Here is a 21,944-nt window from a genome sequence, read left to right on the forward strand (position 1 = left end):
TTTATCTACTTGCACTGATGTGCTTTCGAACTGCTAGGTTGGCAGGAGCAGGGACCGAGCAACGGGAGCTCACCCCTTTGTGGGGATTCGTACCACCAACCTTCTGATTGGCAAGTCCTAGACCCACAGCGCCACCCGCGTCCCCAACAGCCAGTGCTTGCTGGTGCCCAGTGGAGCTGATAGAGAGGCAGGGAGAGCATATAAGGGTGCTACAGATTTGGGAGGGGGACCCCTAAACCGTGGTAATTAATAAATGGCAGGGTTTTGATGATTCGGGATGCAAAGGGAAAAATATGACCACACCATTGTCTCGTGGAATTCGCTCCGGTCGTCCGTTCCATCCACTTTGTACGTTTCTGACTGGGACAGGTAGTAGTAGTAATCTGGGCTCATGATCCCCAAATTGTGCTTCTGGTCTTGGGAGGCCCCCTCGATGAGCTGAAAAACGAGAAAAAATATGCAACACCAACACAGATGGCAGCTCTACCAAAGATTTCTGCTGTGAGAGAATGTATGGAAGAGGCAATATTCTTTGTGCATGGTATAATGCTCAAGGTTTGGAAGTTGCACTTTTAACAGATCTTGGGCTTGGAAAAGTGCTTGACCACGCCTACTTCTGGCCGGGCAGTCGGTGCATAGTGGTGCATGTTGTGAGCTCATCCCTGTGCCTCTTTGCACAAGCACTTTTATTTAATTTCTCAGTAGTTACAGGTAGGTAGCCGTGTTGGTCTGCTGTAGTCGAAACAAAATAAAAAACATCCTTCCAGTAGCACCTTAGAAACCAACTAAGTTTGTTATTGGTATGAGCTTTCGTGTGGTATCTGAAGAAGTGTGCATGCACACGAAGGCTCATACCAATAACAAACTTAGTTGGTCTCTGGAAGAAATTTTTTAAATCTAATTTCTTACCTTACAATAAAATTGCAAGGCTGTCACCACGCTGTACTTCACCTAAGCACCAGTAGGTGGCCACAGCCACTCCAGCATGGTTGCAGAACAGCAGGCAGGCGAGCAAGCAAGCAACAATACATTAGATATGCTTCTTAGGCAGATGGACACACAGACACTTAACTGACCCAGCCCTGCTTCGCCAGCTCCTACCTGGTAATAGATATGGAAGTTCCTCTCGCTTTCGTTCTGGCTCACCACACGGGATTTTTCCAGCAGGAAGTTGGAGATCTTCCCTCCATCGGGCTCCCCTCCACGACTGAACTGGATCTCAAAGTACTTCCCCTGGCAGGGCAAGACGGAGACCCAGGCTCGTACTGAATGTTCGCCCTACTCAGAGTAGCCCCACTGAAACCAATCGGCATGAGTCACCAAGGCCCATTTGTTTCAAGTGCTCTCTGAGTAGAACTTAGCAGGAGACAACCCACAGCACCGGAGGAAGGTCATTTTGCAAATCCAGTTTTTCAGTGTAGGAATCTCAACTAAAAAACCCCCCAGCATGTATTTTGGCTGCGTTTGGTCCCCATACTTGAGGTCCCCCATCCTGCCCTATTGTCAGTAGCAGCAACCAAAGCTGGTGGCTCCAAGTCTTCACTCCCCAAACAACGACCCTGCAGAGACTTACGAATCGACTGGAGTTGTTGTTCCGGACAGTCTTGGCATTGCCAAACGCTTCCAGCAGCGGGTTGGACTGGAGAATGATATCTTTAATGTGCTGTTAGGAAGAGAAACCAACATCAGTGGAACTGAGCAAGAGAGAGCAAGGCAAAATGGAACTGAGATGCCCTAAACCCTCACAGCATTTCTGAATCTAGTTTTCCCCTCCTTTTGCAGAGTAAATAACTCTGAATTCAACCCAGGATCCTGACCTGGGGAACCCTCAACCTGACCTGTACCAATTCAGGGGCAAGGCGAATGTTCAGCTAAGGTTTTATTATTTATTTGTGTTTTGTTAGCCTTGCCGGCTGGTGAGCAAAGGGTTCGATCCTGCAGGGCACTGCATCCCCAGCAGCTTCCCTGCGGGGAGCTGGCCAGCGAAGGAAGACCTGGCAGTCCCTCTGACCCATCTAACAGCCCCAGATTGCTCCAGAGACGGCTGGACTTGAGCAGGGGCGATCTAAGGCTGCTTTGAACCTGACTCAACCCACAGCAGATCCTAAATCAGCCCGAATCAGTTTGTCATCCAGCCAGATGTGGAGCCCAGACCGAGCCCATGGGACAGGAAGCAGAACTGAAACAAAACACAGACTTGGGATAGGGTCAAAGGGCGAAATCACCTACCTGCACCTTTTCGCCACCTCCGGAAACTTTGGAAATGTACCCCATGATGTACTTGGCAGCCACCGTCTTCCCTGCACCACTCTCGCCGCTGAAACACACACGTCAAAATGTCAGAAGCTGCCTTGTATACAGAGTCAAACCAACATGGCCTACCTAGTTCAGTCTTGTTGACTGCCATCTGTCTCGAGAGACAGTGTGCTTTGGGGGGGTGAAGTCAAACCGCTGTGTGAGCAGCTCAGAAATGACCTCCCTGGGGCCCAAGCCTGGTCAGTGCGTCTGGAGGTCCTGGGCTGCCCAGAGGGCAAGACCCGCCTTTCAGCCTCGCTGGCGTCCAAAGAAAACAGAACAAGACCTTTGGCAACATCTTTGGCATGCAAAGCACCCTCCAACCGCCAGGGCCGTCTTATCCATAGAGGCTAGTGGCACGGGGCGCCAGGGCGCCAAGTTCTGGAGGGCGCCAGGGAAGAGGCGGAGGCTGGATGTGGCACCTCCTGGCATCAGCTCACCGCCCTCGCCCGCATCTGCCATGCCGCGTTGAAGCAGCACCGCGCCCGGAGCCTGTGCCTGCCATGGCCACCGCGGCACAAAGCGGTCAGCTGAGCTGGGAGGTGCCGCATCCAGCCTCCGCCTCTTCCCTGCCGGAGGAGCTGCCCTCCAGCCGCTGCCCACATCCTCCAGCCCCACTGGCAGCCCCATCCTCCCTAAAAAACTCTGGGACACATAGGGAGCGTTGCACCACGGCGCCGGATATGCTTAGGACGGCCCTGCCCGCCTTAGGGACTTTGCTCTAGATTTGTGTAGGGTTCACTCCTGAGCCATTTCGTCTCACAAATATATCCTGTAAGGCAGCAAAGATTTGAGATCCCTGTTTTCCTTCTCCTAGATAGGAGACAAGCCCCACCAGTCCCTCACTTCTGAAATAAAAAAATTAAGGTCTTTTATATATAATAAATGTTCATAAATGTACCAAGCAAACATGTACATAAATATATAAACCACATGTCTGAAGCAGCACAGGAAAACAGCCCTGGAACCAATACTGACTCCCAAACTGACCAAATGTTTTCTCTGCAACGTCAAATGGAAAAGCCTCCCCATTGTCTTTTCCTTCACAATTCCTGTCTTAATGGTATGTCTGTGTATGAATAGGGTGAGCCTGTGACCTGGCTCAGGAACTAAGTATTTATCATTACAAAAGACTGGCCAGGCTCCCCAGGGTATCCACTCAAGTGACCATTAACAGATAACCTGCCAGACAGGAGGTAAACAAAGCACTCAGATTTCTGTTGTAGACCGCCCTTTCTGTGATGTAGGTATGATGTATATAGGGCTGGTCTTGGACTCCAGGGCGGGCAATTTAAAATGTCTATATAAGAGCAGGCACACCTTTGTTCGGGGTCCTCCTCTTTTCCTGCATGTGAGGGGAGCACCCTGTTGCAAAAGTTCAATAAAGATCAGGCTTACAAGCTGCTTTGCTTCTCAATATTCTCTGGTTGGCCTCTGTTATTTTCTCTGACTGATGGAGAACTCTAGAAGGGCTCTTGTGTCCCCCATAAGGGAATAAGGGCAGATTTTCGTTTATTACACTTCCCTCTACAGCACGGGCAGAAACTGCCTTCTTGACCATGGGGCCCAGTCTTGGTCTCGTCCATTTTGTCCGCCGGAGTCTGTCTTTACCTGGAGGGGAAGCCCCTAACTTGCTGAGGGTTTGAGACCCACTGGCTCCCCTCAAAGCCCAAGGTTTGGGAAGTCACCAAAGTTAAGGGGACCCCAAGATGCCCCCTTTGGTTATTATGGGAAACACTCCTTTGCCCCATGAAACTTCGCTTGCAATGCAAACATTCTGCTAGAACGCTGCAGAGTTCAATGGGGAAGTTGCTCGACATTTTGCAACAAATCTGTTGCAATGATCTCATCAGGGAAAAACAAACAAAACCCCCAAGCCCTAAATTTATACAGTATATATATTTTCCTTTTCCTTTTCCTTTAACAACAGGCCTCTTCCTAAGTCACTGCAGCCGTGGTAAAAAAACAAAACCCCACGCCTGCCCCAGGAGTTCTGCTTGAAGGGCAAGAGCAGAACTTCTGCTAGAGGAAGAAGTGTGTATGTTTATATGTTAGTGTCTGTGTAACCTTCATGCTGAGTTTTGAGTTGCTCAATCATCCCAGATGGCCCACAGATGTTTCATCAGGGGGGAGCTGAAGTGGTCTCCTGAATTCTGGGTTTCTGTTTCTTGCCATTGGAATGAGACACCCATTTGAATTCAGAGAAGGTTGATAGACTGGGCAGAACTATGCCACTGAGATGACCATTTTTTATATTTATAAAAAAGAGGCTCAGGCAAGTCAGGAGTCCTCCTTCTATCTGCCAGAGCCGGGATGAGGTAACTGTGGTCCTCCAGATATCACTCCCAGGTGGCTCATAATCAAAGATGTTGGGTGTTCTGACCCATAAAGCCTTAAACGGCTCAGGGCTGCAATATCTCAAGGACTGCCTCTCTCCATATGAACTGACCCAGACCCTGAGATCATCTTCTGAGGCCCTCCTTCATGTGCCTCCTCCTCGAGAGGTCTTGTGGCAACACAAGAACGTGGCCTTTTCTGTGGTGGCTCCCTGCTTGTGGAATGTTCTCCCCAGGGAGGCCCGCCTGGTGCCTTCATTATACACAGATGTTCCCTGAGCTAAGAAGAAGCAAAATCTAAGGCATGCAAGAGACAGGAGAACGCATCTATTCAGGAACAGGGAATGCCTCTTTTTAGAACAGCGATAGGGAAATCTGCCCCTTGTCTAGATATCACTGGAGGAATGGATTTATTCAGATGAGGTGCTCACTCCTGAGAGCAAGGAATGCCTATTATTATTATTATTATTATTATTATTATTATTATTATTATTATACCACCCTATACCTGCAGGTCTCAGGGCAGTTCATAAGATAAAAACTCAAAATAAAAACACAAAGTACATAATGAAAATAAAAACACAGACAGCCCAATAACCTCCCTCTTCCCCAACACATTTTAAAAGGACATCAGATGTCAATCAGCCCATGGCCTGATCAAAGAGGAATAAATAATGAAGGCGTCAGGTGGGCCTCCCTTGGGAGAACATTCCACAAACGGGGAGCCACCACAGAAAAGGCCCTGTTCTTGTGTTGCCACCCTCCGGACCTCACATGGAGGAAGCACACGAGAAAGGGCCTCAAAAGATGATCTCAGGGTCTGGGTCAGTTTATATGGGGAGAGGCAGTCCTGGAGGGATTGCAATCCTCAGCTGTTTAAGGCTCTAAAGCAGGGGTCAGCAAACCTTTTCAGTAGGGGGCCAGTCCACTGTCCCTCAGACCTTGTTTGGGGCTGGATTATATTTTTTTTGGGGGGGGGGAATGAATGAATTTCTATGCCCCACAAATAACCCAGAGATGCATTTTGAATAAAAGCACACGTCCCACTCATGTAAAAACACGCTGGTTCCCGGACCGTCCGTGGGCCAGACTGAGAAGGCGATTGGGCCGCATCCGGCCCCCGGGCTTTAGGTTGCCTACCCATGCTTTACAGGTCAAAAACAGCACTTTGGGTTGGGCCCAGAAACTAATTGGCAGTTGGACCAGAATAGGCTCAACCTGTTTTGCCCCCTGTTTTGCAACCTGGACCCCGAATCCTGCTCTAGCTGGAGTTTCCTAACCGTCTTCAGTGGCACCCCAAGGTTAGATTAGATCGCGGATAAAAACATGAGGAGTTTTTTCTCCCACTACCACACCCCCTGAAGCAAACCAGGGAAGCCCTGATGCATCCAGGTTTCACCCTCGTGACAACCCCAAAGCTGGGAGAGGCCGTGACGTGTGGGCAAGTGACCGAGTGGGGATTAAACCCCACGGTCTCTCTAGCTTGCCAGGACATCAGGCCTCCCAGCTGCCAAGCACCCGGATCATGATTCAATATATAATGATTTATATACAGTGGACGCTCGGGTTGCGAACATGATCTGTGTGGGAAGAACGTTTGCAACCAGCAACGCCACGTATGCACACACGCGGGTAGCGATTCGGTGCTTCTGCACATGCGCAAAGCGTGATTCAGCACTTCTGCAAATGCACAAGCACCAAAACCTGGAAGTAACCCGTTCCGGTACAGTCATACCTCATGTTACGTCTGCTTCATGTTATGTTCTTTCAGTTTACGTCCCGGGTTTCACCGCATGCGCAGAAGTGCAAAATGACACAATGCGCATGCGTAGAAGCGGCGAATCACGACCCGTGTGTGCGCAGATGCGCCACTGCGGGTTGCGCTCTTTTCATGTTGCAAACGGGCCTCCGGAATGGATCCCGTTCGCAACCAGAGGTACTATTGTACTTCCGGGTTTGGCGCGATGCACAACCCGAAATTGCATAAACCGAAGCGTCTGTATCCTGAGGTATGACTGTATTTCAAAAGAGCTTAACACAACCTTTTCCAATTAACAATCAATTCACTGTGGACTTCCCCTCTGCCCTCCTCCACGCTTTCCCTAATTTTCCAAATAATGATGCCTGTTACATTCCTTCTGTGCCTTATCTTCTCCACAATATTTTCAAATATAGGTTTTACCACTGTTCTTACTCTAAGGCTACTTGCGTCTTAACGTTTTATAGTATTTTTTTAAATGATGGCGTAGGCTGAAATGGCAAAGCTAACTGGAAGACTTAGAGATAAGGACAACAGAGACTTTAAAAAAGACTGGGAACCATTTATGTTATATTTACAGAAGCATTGTAAAGAAGTGGACTCACTAGCAGGGTTTGAGCAGACACTTACAACTAACAAAACAAACATAGAGATCAAGATGTAATAACAGGGAAATAACAAAGTGTAAGAGGCAAATTGAAAACGATCATGGTGTAAAAATATAAGAATATAACAATATTCAGTTAAGAATATAACAATATTCAGCTTAAAGAATGCAATATTAAGGGCCTGCAAGACAGAGCTGTTCCGCCTGGCCTATGGTTTGGACTCAGCCTGACTCTTATGTTTCCCTCCCCTTATGGTCTTGATTTATCGACTACTTTTAAAATGAGGCTGCATTTTAAATTGCATTTTAACCTGCATTTTAAATTGTTTTTTTTCTTTTCCTATTATGTTGTTACTGTAATTTTACTGGTGTTAGCCGCCCTGAGCCTGGCTCTGGCCAGAGAGGGTGGGATATAAATAAAATTATTTTTATTATCATCATCATCATCATCATAAGCAGGAGAAGTTAATGGGCAGAAGAGGAAGTTGAGGGAAGTTGGGTGTGTGAGTTGGGAATTGTATTTCTTCTTCTTCTTGACGTAATGTTATTGTGATGAATATAAAATTGCAAAACTTAATATATTTTTTTTTAAGCAATATTTTTTAAAAAATAACCGACTAACCTTTTCCAATGCTCCTTCAATCCTGCCTCCTAATTTCACTAGTTGGACTTGCCAATTTGGCAGGTTCGGTCAATTTCAGCTGCAAATCCTCTTTAGTGATTCCATTCTGTTTTACCCTCTGTTTCCTTACCTGATGATGACGCACTGGTTCTCCCCGTCGATGAGCATGTTTCGGTACATGTTGTCGGTCAAGGCGTAGATGTGGGGCGGGTTTTCGTACTGAGCCTAGGACAGAACACCAGAGAGGCGTGAATCCGGGGCTCCAGCTGTTGCCAGACCCATGTCAGAGGGCAGGGAGGGGCTCGGCCACCTTAAGAAATTGGGGTGCCCACTGGCGGCCCCCCAACCCCTTCTCCCAGCCCCACAACTCCAGGGCCTTACTGCTCCTTGGTACAGTTCCACTTCTCGGTCCGTGAAATAGGGCATTTGCTTAAAGGGGTTGACAGAGATGAGGACAGGTCCAATATAGGTCTGAGAGCCATCTGTTAAGGAATAATCTGTCTGTCTTTCTGAATATATATATATTTTCTCTCTCTATAGGTAACCTTGCCTGAAATGCACCTCCTCGCCGCAGCTTCAGAAACCAGCATTCAAGCATGGACCTCAAACCTGGAGAAGATGTGGGTTTCTTGTTTTCTCCAGCTAGGTAGGGTAGGACTCGAACCTGTGGCTTCAGGTTACAAGTGTAATAAACGAAAACCTGCCCTTATTCCCTTATGGGGGACACAAGAGCCCTTCTAGAGTCCTTTGTAGGTTCTCCATCGGTCGGAGAAAATAACAGAGGCCAACGAGAGAATATTGAGAAGCAAAGCAGCTAGTAAGCCTGATCTTTATTGAACTGTTGCAACAGGGTGCCCCCTTCACACGCAGGAGAAGGAGGAGGACCCAGAACAAAGGTGTGTCCGCCCTTATATAGACATTTTAAATTGCCCTCCCTGGAGTCCAAGACCACCCCCAGAAACTTCATACCTACATCACAGAAAGGGTGGTCTACAACAGAAATCTGAGTGCGTTGTTTACCTCCTGTCTGGCAGGTGACCTGTTAATGCTCGCTTGATTGGATACCCTTGGGAGCCTGGCCAGTCTTTTGTAATGATAAATACTTATTTCCTGAGCCAGGTCACAGGCTCACCCTATTCATACACAGACAGGATTTGTAAAGGAAAAGACAATGGGGAGGCTTTTCCATTTCCTTGACCTTGAGAAATATTTGAGGTCAATTTGAGATGGACAAAATGGTTTCAGGACTTTTTCTGTGGGGTTTCAGACATGTGGTGTATATATGCAGTTATATGAGACTTTAAATTTTTTACTTCACAAGAAAAGAGATTCCGACTCAAAATCAGGAAGAACATTCTGACAGTAAGAGCGGTTTGGCCATGGTATGGAAGGTGACAGAGTCTCCTTCTTGGGACGTTTATAAGCAGAGGTTGGGTGGCCCTCTGTCAGGGATGCTTTATCTGTGATTCACGCATTGCGGGGGGGTTGGACTAGATGACCATTGGGGTCCCTTCCAACTTTACGATTGTATGATTCTATGAAATCAGTAGCCGGGGTGGCTTCTTTAAATCCAGGACCATTCCTGGAAAATGAGGACACTTGGGTTGATCCTTGCTGAATTCTGCAAGAAGCTCAGCTCCCAGGTTGGTTGTAGGTAGTATAGCAAGCAGGTGAGGGCCGGGTGATGGCTGACCGAGGCGAGGGGGGCAGTGCCCCATGGGCCCGAAGGCTCCATGGCATGTGCAACTGGCCCAAGGTGCAGCTGCGCCTGCAAACTTGGTCGCCCTGCAAGCTAGAACCATCCGGCCATTCTCTCTGGCGCCACCTACTGTTGGGCTCCCAGGCTCCCACCCTCCCAGCAACCGCCACCACCAATTGCACTTGCAGTGTTGAGAGGCAGTGGTTGGGGTTCTGCTCTGCATGGTCCAGGAACATCCGAGGCGGACCCAGGTTCGGATCCAGCCCTCAGGGGGCGAACCTGACCTTTTAGCATCACCCTGGGCACCTGATTATGTGGGTTGTGACGCTTCTGGCTGACTCAGGCCACAGTAAGGAAGTCCTTTTCACAACGGCTGCTGTGGGCGGCGCTATTTTTAAGCAGGAAGATGAAAGCGAGACAACTTTTCAGTTTCGGTGTGTGTGCGTTCATCCCACATAGCTAAAGAGTCCCATGACTTTGACTAAGCCCATCTCCATCTCTCTTGCATGCTAATTCTTAGAACTTCTGTGGACCTTCAGATTACAGTGGCACCTCGGGTTAAGAACTTAATTCGTTCTGGATACCCGTTCTTAACCTGAAACTGTTCTTAACCTGAAGCACCACTTTAGCTAATGGGGCCTCCTGCTGCTGCCGTGCTGCCGGAGCACGATTTCTGTTCTCATCCTGAAGCAAAGTTCTTAATGCAAGGTACTATTTCTGGGTTAGTGAAGTCTGTAACCTGAAGTGTCTGTAACCTGAGGTACCACTGTATTATTATTATTATTATTATTATTATTATTATTATTATACTATTTACAGTGGTACCTTGGGTTAAGTACTTAATTTGTTCTGGAGGTCTGTTCTTAACCTGAAGCTGTTCTTAACCTGAAGCACCACTTTAGCTAATGGGGCCTCCTGCTGCCACCACACAATTTCTGTTCTCATCCTGAAGTAAAGTTCTTAACCCGAGGTATTATTTTTGGGTTAGCGGAGTCTGTAACCTGAAGCATCTGTAACCTGAAGCGTCTGTAACCCGAGGTACTACTGTAATAGTGGTAGTAATAGTAGTAGTAGTAATAATAATGTGTAGTGCCTATACCAGAGAATATTGAATATAAAATCACAATTTTAAAAAACCATAAAGCGCATAATCAAAATTAAAATAAAAACAACTCAGATGTTGCCTGACCGCAGCTTCTTTGCACAGCGCAGGCTTAAATTGGGGAACTCCCTCGCACAAGAACAGACAACAACTTGGGTAGGTTTAAAAGAGGATTGAGAAGGAACAGGCTTTCGATGGCTATTAGCCACAAGAAAGTGATGCTTGTGAATCTCAGTTGGTGGAAACCCCAGGACGGGAGAGAGTTCCCCTTGTGGTCGGATCCTGCTTCTGGGCTTCCCATAGGCATCTGGTTGGTTGCTGTGAGAACAGGCCCTGGAGTAGACGCATCACTGGCCTCATCCAACAGGCTCTCCTTATGCGCTTTGTTGTTGTTGTTTAGTCGTTTAGTCGTGTCCGACTCTCCGTGACCCGCTGGACCAGAGCACGCCAGGCACTCCTGTCTTCCACTGCCTCCCGCAGTTTGGTCAAACTCATGCTGGTAGCTTTGAGAACACTGTCCCACCATCTCGTCCTCTGTCGCCCCCTTCTCCTTGTGCCCTCCATCTTTCTCAACCTCAGGGTCTTTCCAGGGAGTCTTCTCTTCTCCTGAGGTGGCCAAAGTACTGGAGTCTCAGCTTCAGGATCTGTCCTTCCACTGAGCACTCAGGGCTGATTTCCTTCAGAATGGAGAGGTTTGATCTTCTTGCAGTCCATGGGACTCTCCAGAGTCTCCTCCAGCACCAGAATTCAAAAGCATCCATTCTTTGGCGATCAGCCTTCTTTATGGTCCAGCTCTCACTTCCATACATCACTCCTGGGAAAACCAGAGCTTGAACTATATGGACCTTTGTTGGCAAGGTGATGTCTCTGCTTTTTAAGATGCTGTCTAGGCCTGTCATTGCCCTTCTGTGCTTCTGGATTCCCAAACCCCATAATCATCCACTGGCCATACAGCCTGTTTATTCTTGTTCAACATCACCTGGCATTGTGAGGCTAAAAGAGGAGGGCTGAGAGGAGATCGGAGAGCTGCCTTCCAATATCTCAAGAGCTGCCCCCTGGAAGAGGGAACGCCTTGCTTTCTCCTGCTCTGGAGGGTAGGACTCGAACCCATGGCCTCAAGTGACAATAAAGGAGATTCCGACTAAAGCTGATGACTGTGAGATGGAAGGTGGGGGCTTCCCTTGGAGGCTTTTAGACAGAGGTTCCTGGAAGGCCATCTGCCAAGAGTCCTTGAGCTGAGATTCCTGCATTGCGGGGGTTGGACTGGATGACCCCTGGGGTTTCCTTTCAACTCTACCATTCTATGATTCTTTGATTCTATGACTGCCCCTGAACAGAAAGGCCCAATTTATCCTCCTTAGCTAACAGCTGCCGGCAGATCTCATCTCCATGGGTTCATTCTAACCAAGCCTTTCTCAACCTGTGGGTCCCCAGATACTGTTGAACTACAACTCCCATTACCCCTAGCTAGCAAGGCCAGAGCTCAGGGATGATGGGAGTTGTAGTCCAACAACATCTGGGGACCCACAGGTTGAGAACCGCTGTTGGCAGACTAAGGCCCGGGGCCTGGATCCGGCCCAATCGCCTGCTCAATCCGGCCCATGGACGGTCCAGGAATCAGTGTGTTTTTACATGAGTAGAATGTTTCCTTTAATTTAAAATGCATCTCTGGGTTATTTGTGGGGCCTGCTTGGTGTTTTTACATGAGTAAAATGTGTGCTTTTATTTAAAAGGCACCTTTGGGTTATTTGTGGGGCATAAGAATTTGTTCATTCCCCCAACTTAATATAGTCCGACTCCCCACAAGGTCTGAGGGACAGTGGACCCTGCTGCAAAAGTTTGCTGAGCCCTGATCTAAACCATTTTGCTTATTAAACAGAACTGCTGGATCAGACCACAAAGACCCACCAGGGGCAGGGGTGGGGGGCATCTCCCCTCCAGATGTTGCCAGAATTCAGCCTACATCGTCCCTAACAACTGTCATGCTGCCTCAAGTTGGAATCCAACAACATCTGGTTTTTTTTTACAGGTTTTCTCCTCCCTGACCCCCAAAATGGGACGGAAATCTAGGGACGGAATGCCTCTTTTAAAAAGAGGCATCTTCCCTGGCAGAATCCGAGACCAGGGAGAAGAGTTGGTGGAAGAAGACTGGAGGAAATTTAAAATCTACTTACAGAAACATTGTAAATTTTTTGAATGTTGATGACATCGAAATGAAATGAAGGGGTTCTAGTAATAAGGTAAAATAAGAATATGTAAGAATGGATTGACGTTAGATGAAAATTTGAAGCCATAATATGTGAGGAAAAATAACTAACGATAAACTAACAGGATATGAATTTGCTGAACCAATTTTTAAATGGAATACAAAAAAGGGAGGTGTGAGGAAGTCAGGAAAATAAGTTAATGAAAGGTGAGAAATTAAAAAGAGGGATTTTTATTTTTTCTTCTTTTTTTCTATGTTAAATTTTTGTATTTTTGTGTTTTTGTACTTTTCTTGGTTTTTTTTATTTATTGTCTTACAACCTTTTTATTGTTAAAATCTAATAAAATATCATTAAAAAAATAAAATAAACGGAGGCATCTTTCCATTTCTTGCAGGATTTAGGGAAGACTGCTTCTCAGAGCAGCACCAGGGGATTTCGCAGAACTGTGGAGTTGGAAGGGACCCCCGAGGGTCATCTAGTCTAACCCCCCCCGCAATGCAGGAACTCACACTGGGAAAAGAGTCCCTCGATGGGAGCATCAGAACATTTGGGAAATGGGCAGAGAAATGGGCTTGTGGAGCGAAGAGGAGGCTTTCAGCGCTCTGCCGGGACTGCCAAATTTGGAGAGGATGACAGGAGAGGAAGAGCAGGGGAGGAACGGACTTGGCCACAAACCACAGGGACATCTGAACGGAAGTGACACAGGGGGACAGCAGCACAGGCGAGAGCAAAACTATAAATTTAAGAAGGATGTCGACAAGCTAAGCTGGAAGGTGTGCAGAGGAGGGCGTCCAAAATGATCAGGGGTCTGGAAACCAGACCTGATGAGGGATGGTTGAAGGAGCTGGAAAACAGGAGATCTGAGAGCCATCTTCAAATATCTGAAGGGCTGTCACATGGAAGAGGGAGCAAGCTTGCTTTCTCCCGCTCTGGACAGCAGGACTCGAACCCATGACTTCCAGTGATTGTGATTGTGACTAAACATCACATAGAACTTTCTGACTGTAAGAGCTGTTCGACCGTGGGGTGGAAAGTGGCGGACTCTCCTTCCTTGGAGGTTTTGAAGCAGAGGTCGGGTGGCCTTCCGTCACGGATGCTTCAGCTGCATTGCAGGGGGCTGGACTGGATGACCTTTGGGGGTCCCTCGCGACCCAACAATTCTATGATTCTAATCCACTGCCCGAAATGAAAACTTGGCTCAGTCAGATGCCCCGACTCTGATCACGACGGGCGCACATGGCACCAAACAGCTAGAAGGGAGCGCAAGAAAGAACGAAGGAAAGGACGGAAAGGATACGAAGATATAGTCATCCATGAACCGCTTCTTGAGATTTTCGACGATGGCGTCTTCGTTGATCTTGCTGAGGAGGACCATGTCGTCCACCCCGCTCTGCTTGACATTGTGGCTTTGCCAATGGAACCGCTCTTTGCTGCCCTGGAAAGATTTGAGAGAGAGAGAAGAAAGCAGAGTCAGACCGGCAGAAGTGGATTTGGAGTTCGGATGGATGGATCTGCCCATTTACACTTTCATTCAGCCTCTGATTCCACCCACCCTCCCCAGTTTCAACTATTTTGTTATTTATTACCATGGAATCGTAGAATCGTGGAATTGGAAGGGCACCCCTGAAGGTCATCCATCCCAACCCCCCGCAATGCAGGAATCACCGCTGAAGCATCTAGGACAGACAGTAATGCCACCCAACCTCTGCTTAAAAACCTCTAACCCTTCAAAAAAACCCTTCACTGGAATATCACAGGGCGATCCGCAACATAAAAACGCAAAACGAGAATATAAAATACATAATAAAACAAAACAAAAGCAAAGCAACAACTCCCCTCCCACGATCACAGACCCCCCCCCCCAAATACCCTCAGGTGAAAATAAGGACATTTCTCACTCTCATCAAGTGACCCTTCTTGACCCCCCCATTTTTGGCACACAATGCCCCCCCCCGGCAGAGCATTTCCACCACTTCACCAACGGGACACGGCACACACAAACCCTGAGAAAACTCCTTAACCCCTATTTTATTTTTTCATAGCAAGTTTTTATTAAATTCTCAAAAGTTTAACATATATGCTTCAATACGTAATAAGTTTGTCTTTTTGCGACTTCCCACCCCTTTTCTCCCCCTCTGCTGTGCAATACCGTCCAATTCTTATGCCATCAGCTTCAATACAGTGGTACCTCTGATTACGTACTTAATTCATTCCGGAGGTCCGTTCTTAACCTGAAACTGTTCTTAACCTGAAGCACCACTTTAGCTAATGGGGCCTCCTGCTGCCACTGTGCTGCCGCTGCACGATTTCTGTTCTCATCCTGAAGCAAAGTTCTTAACCCAAGGTACTATTTCTGGGTTAGTGGAGTGTGTAACCTGAAGCGTATGTAACCTGAAGTGTCTGTAACCCAAGGTACCACTGTACTGTAATTCCTAATTCCTTCTGTTGCTCATATTTCAAATCCCGCTTGCGAGTTTTCTATTCTATTCTATTCTATTCTATTCGGTATAAACACACATCGATAAATAGATTTTATAAAGGCGCAAGATCAGACGTGGATGCGCAAAGCATTTCTTAGAGTAAAGGAAGGCAAGGCTTTTTTCCTGCCCAGGTTGGCCTTGCCTGCACTTCAGGGCTAGTGTGTCTCAAGGGCATGGCCTTAGTGGTGGCAGCCCCTCCTCTACCTGGCCAGTTCTGCAGCTGCCCGAGGAGAATGACAGCAGCAACGGCCGTGGAGAGGCCACCGGATGCTCCCTCGCAGCTGCCATAGGGCCATTCTGGGATACAGCACAAGATATGATGGGCTGTCTCGTGAATCCGCTGGATGAAATAGGGGAAGAACTTTGCCTCGGGAGAGTGAGGAAAATTCTCAGGGATGATTCACACCCTGGCCGGCACTTTCTTGATGTCCTGCCCTCGGGCAGAAGATACAGAAGCAGGATTATTCACACCAACAGGGTAAAGAACGGCTTCTATCCAGTGGGCTTTTAGGCTGCTGAATGAAAAGATAACAACAGGGCAACTGACTTTCGGGTTTGGTGGGTGTGCGTCAGTAAACGAGGCAATTAAGACTAAGAGAGCTGAGTGGGGGTGCTCGTGTAATCTCACTTTATACAAGCTGTACAAGTGACAATAAAGAATTTCAATTTCAATAAATCAGAAGTCGGAGTGGCTTTTGTAATTCCAGGACTGTCTGCTGGGGCAACCCAGTCAGATGGGTAGGTACAGCGGTGCCTCGCAAGACGAAATTAATCCGTTCCGTGAGGCTCTTCGTATAGCGGTTTTTTCGTCTTGCGAAGCAAGCCCATTGACAGCTTAGCGGATTAGCGCTATTAGCGGTTTAGTGGCTTTTAGCGGATCAGCTGATAAGCGGTTTAGCGGCTTAGGAAAAGGGGGGGAAGGGGAAAAAACCCGCAGGAACTCGCAAGACATTTCGTCTTGCGAAGCAAGCCCATAGGGAAATTCGTTTTGCGAAGCGCCTCCAAAACGGAAAACCCTTTTGTCTAGCGGGTTTTCCGTCTTGCGAGGCGTTCGTCTTGCGGGGCACCACTGTAGTATTATTATTATTATTATTATTATTATTATTATCATTATCATTATTGAACAGGATGTCTCTATTTTCATCGGAAAAAGGTTGGAAGGTATGTACAGTCCCTGGAACATCAGGACGCTTGGAGGGTATGCAAACACAGCGGAAAGGCCCTGGATAGTTTTATCAGCCAAAGGCCTGGTTATAGAGAAATGTTTTTGCCTGGCGCCAAAATATACAGTGGACGCTTGGGTTGTTAATGTGATCCATGCGGAATGCACGTTTGCAACCCGCAGCATTGGCAACCCGCATCTGCGCATGTGCGGGTTGCGATTCGGCACTTCTGCGCATGCGCAAAGAGCGATTTAGCGCTTCTGCGCATGCGCGATTGCCAAAACCCAGAAGTAACCTATTCCAGTACTTCAGGGTTTCAGCAGACTGCAACCCGAAAAAACACAACCTGAAGCGGACGCAACGTGAGGTATGACTGTATGTCATGGGGGAGAGAATTCCATCAACGGGGTGCCACCGCAGAAAAGGCCCTGTTCTCGTGTTGTCATCCTCCAGACCTCATGGTGAGGAGGCACACAAAGAAGGGCCTCAGAGGATGATCTCAGGGTCCAGGCAGAGAGGTCCCAGGGGCCGCATTTGGTGTCTTCTCCACCCCCCACTGTAGTCACGGACAGAAGTATTTCCGAAGGGGAAGTTTTAACTGCTCTTACATGCTGCTGATTGCTTAAGAGGTGGTTTAGATGTAGTGGGGCAATTTTGGAGATCTCGGCCTGTCGAGTCGTTCCGGTGCTTTTAAGATCAAGGGCTGAGATCCGACAAAGTCAGGCTCAGAACAGACCCACTGGCTTCAATGGAAAGAGGCAGGCCTGCAGATTTCAACAATCTATTAATAAATTAATAAACAACCCCCCCCCTGCCTATTTAAGTATGTATTGTTGCCGGGCTGAAAATAAGATGGAGAACTTCCAGGGACAGGATGGGACCAGAGAATTCAGGACTATTTTCGATCAAGAGGGAGGCAGGAAGAATTTACCTCCAGCTCCTCCAGGATTCCCAACATAGGCGCCGACTCCATGGGGCCTGAGGGGGCCCGAGCCCCCTCAAAAATTCGTTTGGGGGGGCTCCGGCCCCCCAATAATTTAAGAAAATTATTAGTTATATTATGCTTTGTAAAATCACAAAATTATGTTGGTATTTTTTATTTTCCTTGTTTGACGATAGTTACCTTTTAAAATACATTTAGTAATGAGTTAAAACAAAGCCACTCCCGAACTAGAGAGGGGGTGGGGTTGCGGGCTCTCGACCCATCAACAATCTCGCGGGGCTGGCGTCAGCCCCGCGAGAAGCGGGAATTCCCCCTAGCTCATTAATATTCACCGCCCACGGCGGCAGCCAATCGGCTGCCGCAAAGGGCGGGCCCTCACAGGTTCACTTAAGGTTGGGGCAGCCCGGGGCCCGCCCCTTTCGTTCCCCCAGCAGCAGCGGTTTGGAGGTCTTGGGCCCCCCCAATATTTTTTATAAGTCGGCACCCCTGATTCCCAAAACACAACTACCCTCTGAAATCTGGGTTTTAGAACCCGGTTCAGCAGCCTCTCCCTTCTGCAAATGTGTTCAGCAATATGCATTGTTTTTTGGGGGTGGGGTCAGTTTGGATGATGTCCCAGGTCCCTTCCAGTTCTTGAGATCCTATAACTGTTGGGGGGGGGTGCACAAATTTCTGTTTAGACCGCCTTTTCTGTGATGTAGGTATGATGTATCTGGGGGGTGGTCTTAGGTTACACCCCTTCTGTGATGTAGGTATGATGTTTCTGGGGGTGGTCTTGATCTACAGGGTAGCAATTTCAAAAGTCTTTATAAGGCCTTGCACACCATTTTTCGGGGTTCCTCCTCCTTTCCTGCGTGTGAGGGGAGCACCCTGTTGCAACAGATCAATAAAGATCAAGCTTACTAGCTGCTTTGCTTCTCAATATTCTCTCCTACCAATAGGGAACCTATGTAAGGACTCTATATGGGCCCTTGGATACCCTATAAGGGAAAAGGGCAATTTTCGTTTACAACACACAAGAGCAAGCTCTTTGGCTTTTATTCCTCTGCAGACTTTTCTGATTTCCATATATGCCTTGGGGAGGGGGAGGGGACAGAATGCACATAGGCCAATTTGCTGATGTTTAGGGATTTTTATAGAAAAAAGAATTTGCAAATGGGCGAGGAAATGCGGTGGGGTTGAGATGAAGAAAAAACAGGAAGCCGAGAGAAAGCAAATCGGGAGGGATTTCTGGAGATCCTAAGATCTGGCTGCTAAACTCAAAGGCCTCTCCTGCCTTCACTGAAACCCTCGTCTGCCCCCAAGGAATTTATTTTGGACGTAGTGATTCTTGATTTATTGTGGATTGCTAACTTGTTGATCACCCTCACTTGCAGATATTGGAAATGTTAGAATATTATACATTCAAGGAACTGATGAGCGGCTAGCCAATGCTTCAGGATAATAAACAACAACAAAACATTGCAACAAGGTTAATTGCAAGGAATGTGAATTAGATATAACTGGGAAACCAATGCAGCAACAAGAGGAAACGATGGACACATCGAGAAAGGAACCAATTTTTGGAAAAACTGTATGGAAATTGCTTTCGTTTGTGGTTGATTTTCAATTTGGCAAAGAAGAAGAAGAAGAAGAAGAAGAAGAAGAAGAAGAAGAAGAAGGGGGGCAGAGGAGAAGCCATAGTCTGCCCCTTTCTTGGTGTGGTCACTGTTTGCAAAAGCATCTGCCATCCTCCAGATCTTATGCAGAACACAAGAAGGTCTCTTCCTCTGAGGTTTGGCTTCTGTGGCTGGAGAGCTTCGGTTTAAAGGAAAGGGGAACTGAGGTAGCTGTGTTGTGAGTGTGTTTGTGTGTGTTGTGAAACCTGTCTCTGCGTTTCCCAGGACATGGTTTCGAAAAGGCGGCCAAAGAGAGGGGGCCCCACAATCAGCCCCAAAGCAGTGAGTATCCCCCCCCAAAATGGCATGTCCTGCAGATCGCTAGGTCAGCGGAGGGTGTCTCCCGCTGCAACTCTGTATGAGTCTCCGTTCCAGGCCTGGCCTCCTTTGAATCAGCAAGCGCCCCACCCCGGGCAAGACCGCCACCACCCGTGGGTTTCCTGTGTCACACGCAAGCTTCAGAGGCAGCAAGGAGGCACACTTCCTGTGGTTGAAGTTAGAGGAGCGATCAAGGGCCTAGTCCTCAGCGAGGTGGCAAACTCGACTCTGGGGAGTGCCGCTTCAGAGTGTTGCAGGAATTTATGTATAAATCGGGGGTGTGGTGGTGTTGCCCCTCCAGCAGATATCATGCACATGCTGCCCACTACCAAAATCAGCACAGTTTTGTGATTTGTCCCCAACAAAACACTTCATCATAGTTATTTCCACTATTATAGACACCTGTGTGCACACCTGTAATTATACAGATTTTGGGAGTTGGATGACTGCATTGCAAAATTCAGAAATGTGCAAATTTCGAAAGATGGCTGTAAATTTCGGCCTTGCAATGGGTAGGTCTGCATTAAGCGAACCAAATTCCTCCTCTTCCTCTTTCCTCCTTTGGGTGCCGTGCTCTTTTCAAGTCCTCATTTAAAAATGCACACATTTAAAAATACGAGCGCGAGAAGAGAAGCTGGATCGGGGCCCCAAAAGGAAGCCCATAAGCAAGACCGAGTTACACAGTTTCCTAAAGTAACCTTTCCAAATGATGTTTTCCCCCACCTACCCTCCCGCATTGATGGGTCTCTACCCTCCTCTTCTGACCTCTCCATTCTGTTTTCACACCTCCCAGACTGTCACTTTTCTTCCAGCCTCTCATACTGTCCACACCCCATGCTGTTAAGCTATTATGGGATTGTTTTGGTGTTTCTGGCCTTCCACACACCCCTTAAGATCTTTTGCCTATCTGCAAACCTCAGGGGTTACTCACAGTTTACTGATATTCCTGTCTTAGAATCACGAAATCGCAAAGTTGGGACCTCCAAAGGTCATCCAGTCCAACCCCCTGCAATCCTGCCCACAGCCCTCCCTGGGTGGGCTCGAACCCCCAACCTCCTGGTTCACAGCCAGACGCACTGACCCATTGGAGATTTTTTCTCCCTGTGAGCGTAAAGAAGAGGCAAATTGGCTCTCTCTCCCTCTCCCTCTCTCTGATCAATCCATGCACACAGAAAGCTAGCACGCAAGGAGAAGGTTGGCACGCTAGTGGAGTGCAGGAGAAGCAGTCCATCGCTACCGTCTCGTGTGCTGCAACCCTGGCACGGGAACCGCCATTCGCCGCAGAATGCACAAAGAATGCAAAATTAATAAAAAATAAAATTCTCCCCTCCTGCTGAACCCCCTTATGGGTTTGGCAGATCTTTGGACTGTTAAGTATTAAATCTGACCCTCTCTCCGCAGATCTCAGTTTCTGCCATTCTTGGGTGTGAGGTGGTTCTTTCTGTTACGCTTTCAGGCCGGACTAAATGTCAGGAACTTCCTAAATATCAGGAAGAACTTTCTGAGAGTCAGAGCAGTGGACAGTGGACAGTGGAACGGGCGGCCTAGGAATGTGATGGACTCTCCCTCCCATTCCCAAACAGAAGTTGGATGGCCAGGGATTCTTTATCTGCGTTTCCTGCCTTGCAGGGGGTTGGTCTGGATGACCCTTGGGGTTCCCTTCCAACTCTACACTTCTATAAGCTGGAGCTTTCAAGCAAGTCAATGCTGGTTTAATTGTTATGTTGGCATTAGAACCTTAAACAAAGCATTGCTTGACAGATAAACTGGGTTTTTTATGACAGAATGCAAGTGTAAAAAAATGGAAGTGTGAAAATTCCCGAAGGCTGACAAAGCCACTACTTCTCAATTTTTGCAATGTATGGGTCATTTTGTAAGCAGGAAAATGAAACCTTCATAAGCACAGGAATAGCACCTCATCTAACCTATGGGAATGGGGGTGTTATTCCGCTGCTTTCCTTTTTCTTATGTATTTTGTGTTTTTATATTGTGATTTTATGTTCAACTGCCCTGAGACCTGCGGGCATAGGGACGTATAATAATAATAATAATAATAATAATAATAATAATAATAATAGCATATAAAAGTTTATTTCTTAATTGAATTATTAATTATTATAATTTTTTGGTAGATAGCTGTTTAGTGGAAAAAGCAGGACGGAAAGACTTCGAGTCACAACCTAAATCTTTCACTTCCTGTTGTTTTGAAGCTGCAAAGCTCAGCCCCCTGCGTGCTTACTCAGAAGTAAACGCTGCTGTGCCCACTGTGGCTTACTCCCAGATAAATATGCAGAGCAGCACTGAGCGGCAAACTTTCTTCCAACCCAAGGGCCGCATCTCCTCCTGCGAAACTTTCTGGGGGCCAGCAGTCAGAAGTGGGCGGGGCAAGAAGCAAAGTGGGCGGAGCACCAGAGGTAAACCCCGCCTCCTCGCCATAGCCAAGTTTCCACACACCCCTCTCTGTCTATCCTCCATGCAGGCAAGTGAAAGACAGGATTGGTGTACGAAGACACATTCCCAGCCGTGGGAAAATGCTCAGGGGAGGGAGCACAACCTGGGGAGAGAGAGGGTACATTTCCGAGGGCCAGACAAAGATGTGTGGAGGGCCATTCCCAGACACAAGGGGTCTAAATTGAAGCTCAATTGAAACAGGTCTACTTATGTAGGTTTAAAAAAAGCAAAGCAAAATGTGAAAACAGTGTGTTTGTCGGCTGTTGAAGGATTGACAGCAGTCACTTCCCCCCAACATTTCTTG

At 47.6% G+C, this 21,944-nt stretch overlaps 1 protein-coding gene across 1 annotated transcript in view; it reads right to left on the reverse strand.

The window, feature by feature from the left end:
• MYO1F (myosin IF) overlaps window positions 1-21,944 on the reverse strand; it is a 56,571-nt gene that overhangs the window by 30,436 nt on the left and 4,191 nt on the right. Inside the window, exons 2-8 of the mRNA XM_083720235.1 lie at window positions 13,925-14,062; window positions 8,001-8,090; window positions 7,750-7,844; window positions 2,230-2,317; window positions 1,574-1,663; window positions 1,102-1,233; window positions 304-438 (exon numbers count right to left, since the gene is read on the reverse strand). Of these exons, the coding sequence (XP_083576361.1) occupies window positions 304-438; window positions 1,102-1,233; window positions 1,574-1,663; window positions 2,230-2,317; window positions 7,750-7,844; window positions 8,001-8,090; window positions 13,925-14,062 (768 nt within the window). The remainder of the gene's footprint in view (window positions 1-303; window positions 439-1,101; window positions 1,234-1,573; window positions 1,664-2,229; window positions 2,318-7,749; window positions 7,845-8,000; window positions 8,091-13,924; window positions 14,063-21,944) is intronic.

The sequence above is a fragment of the Podarcis gaigeae genome (genome assembly GCF_964106915.1).
Source record: "Podarcis gaigeae genome assembly, chromosome: 18".
In the NCBI taxonomy this organism is placed as follows: Eukaryota; Metazoa; Chordata; class Lepidosauria; order Squamata; family Lacertidae; genus Podarcis; species Podarcis gaigeae.